The sequence below is a fragment of the Priapulus caudatus genome, unplaced genomic scaffold (assembly GCF_000485595.1).
Source record: "Priapulus caudatus unplaced genomic scaffold, Priapulus_caudatus-5.0.1 Scaffold40, whole genome shotgun sequence".
In the NCBI taxonomy this organism is placed as follows: Eukaryota; Metazoa; Priapulida; class Priapulimorpha; order Priapulimorphida; family Priapulidae; genus Priapulus; species Priapulus caudatus.
The window spans coordinates 407,745-413,187 of NW_014577101.1; the positions used below are offsets into that span (position 1 = coordinate 407,745).

A 5,443-nucleotide genomic window follows, 5' to 3' on the forward strand; every position below is an offset into this window, starting at 1 on the left:
ACGTAACGATCCACTCATCTATAATTAGACCTAATTAGCAAGCGTTAATTATTAAAGTATAGACAAAAAGTCACATCTTAAGTAGACAATGAATGCTAAATGGATGTCTCGAGTTTCCAGAGGCACGAATGTATATAAGTATGCATTGCATACGTGCGGTAAGGGAACTGCTACCATGAATGCTCTGCCGCGAATGAGTAATAACTGGTCACCGCTTTCCACTACCGGTTTACTACTGAGTGCGAACGTATAACTGCATTCTCATTAGCCCAGCAATGACGTGTGTGTGTGGTGTGTGTGTGTGTGTGTGTGTGTGTGTTGTGTGTGTGTGTGTGTGTGTGTGCTGTGGTGTGGTGTGTGTGTGTGCGTGTGAAGTGTGTGTGTGTTGTGTTCGTGTGTGGTGGTGTGTGTGTGTGGTGTGTGTGTGTGTGTGTGTTGTGGTTGCCTGATGTGACTGTGCGTGTGTGTGTGGTGTGTGTCGTGGGTGTGTGTGGTTGTGTGTGTGTGTGTGTGTGTGCGTGATCGCCGTGTGTGCGTGTGTATGAAGTAAATGAAGAATCGAATCGATTATTATTACACCCCAGTTTCCTTGTTCTTCTGAATATAATATATATATATCGCAACTACTATTATAACGCCCATTCTTGCGCAATATTTCGGAAGCAAAGGAAATCATGCGATAGTCTTGTTCCTCTTTTACTTCCCCTTTCCGTACCGATTGCCCTTTTTGAGCGGTTTCCCGACAATATATATATTCGATATGGTCCTTTGAGCAGGTCATCATGCCTATAACCAGCGATGGAATACCCGTCGTGCAATAGTAATATAGAATGTAATATTTATATCTAGTTCTGTGTTTGCGCACACTACGTGTATATGCAGCCTTATATATCGATCACGATTATTACGGAAGATGCTGCGAATATTAAAGCCTCGCCCACTATAGCCACTATTTTACAACATTGTTTATAGTGCTGTTTATCTACTGTTGCGATGTACTGCTTTGCTTGTTTTCTCTCGCAACATATAACAGGCCAGTATCAGGTTAGCGTCCGTTAGTACAATTCCGCGCGAGGCATAAGCAGCAGCAGCAGCAGACGCCGTAATCATATTTCCCACAGCGAGTAGGTGCGCAGGTGACGTCACCGCGCCGGCAGCCAATCAGCGCAGCAGCTGCGCGGCCAGGCGCCCGATTAGCCTATTCCTTACTTTGTATTTATCACGTAAAGTTTAGCCAATGAATGATTTAAACAAGGTGAAACAAAGCGTCCGCCAGTTTCGTCGGCACACACGACCGACGATGTGCAGTAACGAGCAGAGGTTGGTGCCCTACGGCTTCAAACCGCCGGCGATCAGTGAGCCTCTCCTGTACAACCCAATGCTACGGCACACGATTCCGCAGGCTGCGTTCGACTACCAGCGCGTGCAGCTGTACGACTATACGACGCGGCTACGCTATGGATTCTCCTTTCCACCGACGATGCACCCGTACGCGTCGCAGCGGCAGGACTACGGAATGCTTGGCATCGCCGCGCACGATCATCGCGCTCGATTCCTGCACGAGGAACCAAAGCCGAGCCACAGCTACATCGGCCTGATAGGTATGGGCATTATGGGCAATCCGGAGAAGAAAATGGTGCTCAGCGATATCTACCAGTACATACTCGACAACTACCCGTACTTTCGCGCGCGCGGTCCCGGCTGGCGGAATAGCATTCGACACAACCTGTCGCTCAACGATTGCTTCATCAAGGCGGGCCGAAGCGCCAACGGTAAGGGTCACTACTGGGCGATACACCCGGCGAACATCGAAGATTTCGCACGGGGCGACTTTCGTCGGCGTCGGGCGCAGCGGAAGGTTCGCAAGCACATGGGACTGTCGGTTCCGGACGACGACGAGGACGACAGTCCGCCGCCGGGCCCGACGTCACCGACAATACTCGAATGGAAGAAGAAAATGGAGGAGTACTTACACCTGAGCAACAACGCGCCATCGAGCAGCGGCAACGGGACGGCAGCAGCGGCGAGGGTGGCCGAGAAGGCAGACGCAGAGCAGAGCGACGGCAGCATGCAGAACTCACCGCCTGCTTGTTCTCCGGGTGCCATACAGCACACGGCATCGACGGCATCGACGGCATCGACGGCGGCTCCGGCGGCGGCGGCTCCCGCGAACAGAAAGAGACTCTTCGACATGGACAGCCTTCTGGCGCCCGAGCACGACCGTAAGAGCTCGCACCTCGACGCGAAGCTAGCGGACAGCGGTCAGCAGCGGCGAGATAGCTCGCCGGAGCTTGCCATCGACTGCACGATGGACGGCGCGACGTTCACATCCGGCAGGTCTCGCGGCGACGCCGTGCCCGTCATTCGACCGACGGTGCTCTCTTACGACGCCGGTCACGTCGTCTGGTCGCCACCGATCCCCACCGGCCTGTGGCACGCGACCAGCAGCGCCTTTACGTCGCTCTGGAGAACCCCAGCGTCGACTCATGGCTATCCGCCGACGTCGGCGGCGCCGACCGGCAGTCCGCAAGCGCTCGACGCATCCGTGACGGCCGCCGAGAAATGGCAGGAGACGTTCAATAAGATACTGGCGCGTTCCTACGGCAATACTGCGAATGGCGGCGTCGGCAAGCACGTGAAAATCGAAACGACCGGAGCGGCGGCGGAGTCGAATTAGCGACGGGTATACCCGCGTGCAGACGATGACTGCAGGCGGAGACTGCAAATGCTGACTGTGACTACGGCAAGCGACGTCGCCTCTCGTCGCTACCTGATCGAGACGTAGGTAAACGCGTGCAGGCGGCCCTTCTTTCGGTTGTAATTCTCTATCGATGGTATACCTTGCGTCGGCGTAGCGGTCCATATGACTAAGCGCGTTCGCGTGAAACTGTGATCTGTTTAACAGTATTACTAAGATACCTGGCGTGTTGCTAATGTCCGGTGCCGGCAAGATACGGCCGGGGATCCGTTTATGATATATACACGGTAAAGCGTTCGTCAACATCCATATTATCTATTAATAAGCCTAGCAGCGCAGGCACGGGCTCAGAGACACACACAATCACACAAACCAGATCACGCACGCATGCACGCACACGCACCCAAATAAGCAATCAAAAAAAAGCGTATGCGGACTTTCTTCCGCGTAACTCGCTGCTCATGTTGCGCCGGTGGGGCAGCCGATGCGTCAGCAGCGCGGGCCACGGTGAGTTTAGGCGCTTAGAAATAATTTATCGAGGTGTTGCCGAGGAGCGAGCAGCCACGCCATCGATCTCGGCAGCTCGCCTCGCCTGCTTTCCCGCAATGCGGCGACGAATCACGACGGCGCAAATTCGTGCACGACTATCATCGGGGACTGCATTTAAAAATCGTATATCGCGTGTGCGCCCGTTGCCCCGCAGACACCAAAGACATGATGATGGTGACGATGATGATGATAATGATGATGGTGATGACGATGACGATGATGACGGTGGTGGTCGCGGCGGCGGTGACGATGATGATCATCATTTTCAGCAGCAGCAGCAGCATCACCATCACTATGATCCTCATCATCGTCGCCGTCGTCGTCGTCATCATCATCATCATCATCATCATCATCATCATCATCATCAGTATCATGATCATGATCATGATCATCATCATCATCATGCTCATCATCTTTGTCGTCGTTGTCGTCATGAGCACCATCACCATCAGCGCAAGCAGCAGTATGTACATGCAACGTGTATATTATTGTAGGATTTATCACCATTATTAACGTGTAGGTAGATATATACATCATATATATATATATATATATCGCTGTTACTATACATTACTAGTAACAGGTATATCATCGTAGTTTATCAACATTATTAATATGTATATCAGTGAAGAAACACATCAGCAATAACATGTATATCGGTGTTAGTACACATGAGCAATAACATGTATATCGGTGTTAGTACACATCAGCAATAACATGTATATCGGTGTTAGTACACATCAATAACAACACACACACACACACACACACACACACACACACACACACACACAGGCAGGCACACGCAAAGGTAAAAGCGAATGCGCTTGCACGGATACGTATGCACAACAGAGTTTACATTAATTTCGTGGCTTGTCTGATTAACCCCTTTGTTTAGCACATTTAGTAACAATACATTTACACGTTTGTTATCATAAATATAAGCAATACGCTAAACAATTTCTCCTAGTTTCCCATACTGCGCTGGAAGTTACTAGGTATTACAATAGCATGGATTTTCAACAAACTGGCTTTTATTAACCTTAAAAAATTATAAGAACCTCAGATAAATTATCTTAGGAATAGAAACAAGTGATTCGAAAAATTTTCCAATAAGAAATGGCAAATTTCATCACTAGGCTTATATAACGCAAACAGTAATATTATACATCAGATCAAGAGCTAATAATACCTATTATTATATATATATTATATAATATTATAAGGTATTATTAGCTCTTGATCAGATCTATCTTTCTAAGCTAATAGTTGTGGAAATTTATCATATTATGGCAACCGATTCATACCCTACCTCATTACTTACATCATTGATAGCACACGCGTAATATTTCGATGTTCGAATTTAATAATTAAACACAATTTTTATTCCATCGAATTTTATAAGTGAAATTACAAAGAAATACCGGATTTTAGAAATGTATTAAAAATATTCAGCGAAATCAGTGAGTATGTATCCGTTGTTGTGTATATTACACATATCACACAATTCAGCACATTATACATTTCCCATCGGCTTCTTATTCTGCCTGTGTTAATCTATATTGCAGGTCGGTCTATACATATATAATGACATATATGTTGCAGTTTGTATGATAAATAATTAATACGCTGTATACATGCTGTGCACACGCAGTGTATATCCGGAATCCGTTTATCGGCAACAGTTATCGCGTTAGAGAGTTTAAACCTCGATCTAGCTAAGCCCCAAACGAAATTATTGCGAGCGCAACAGTGCTAGCGCGTTCTAGGACCGTTATCGTGTATACTTATTATCAAGTTATCCGTAAGTGAGTCTGTTCCTGTCCTCAGTATTGGCCTTACATCTTAGTAATACGAACACGAACCTACATCAATGACATTAGTATTAATTATTGACGACCTCACTATTATCTTTACTATTATTATTATTAATAATTATTATTATTCTGTTGTTGTTGTTGTTGTTGCTGCTGCTGCTGCTGTTGTTGTTGTTGATATTTTGTTGTTGTTGCTGTTGTTAGTGTGGCTGTTGTTGTTGACATTCGTCAACGGTTAGACTTAGATGAAATGAGGTCCACACGAAAACTATCCAAATCACAAAATCACGAGGCCAAATATTGTGTTCTACTCTATAGGCATGTGGGTTTTCAAGTCCGTACACGAATGGGCAGTTTGACATTTATTGTTGTGACCCTA

At 47.1% G+C, this 5,443-nt stretch overlaps 1 protein-coding gene across 1 annotated transcript; it reads left to right on the forward strand.

Moving 5' to 3' along the window:
• The first annotated feature begins 1,297 nt into the window (after nucleotides 1-1,297).
• LOC106820145 (forkhead box protein C2-like) lies at nucleotides 1,298-3,098 on the forward strand. The gene has a single exon (XM_014824695.1). The coding sequence runs from the start codon at nucleotides 1,301-1,303 to the stop codon at nucleotides 2,675-2,677; it is 1,377 nt and encodes a 458-aa protein (XP_014680181.1). The 5' UTR covers nucleotides 1,298-1,300; the 3' UTR covers nucleotides 2,678-3,098.
• The last annotated feature ends 2,345 nt before the right edge of the window (nucleotides 3,099-5,443 follow it).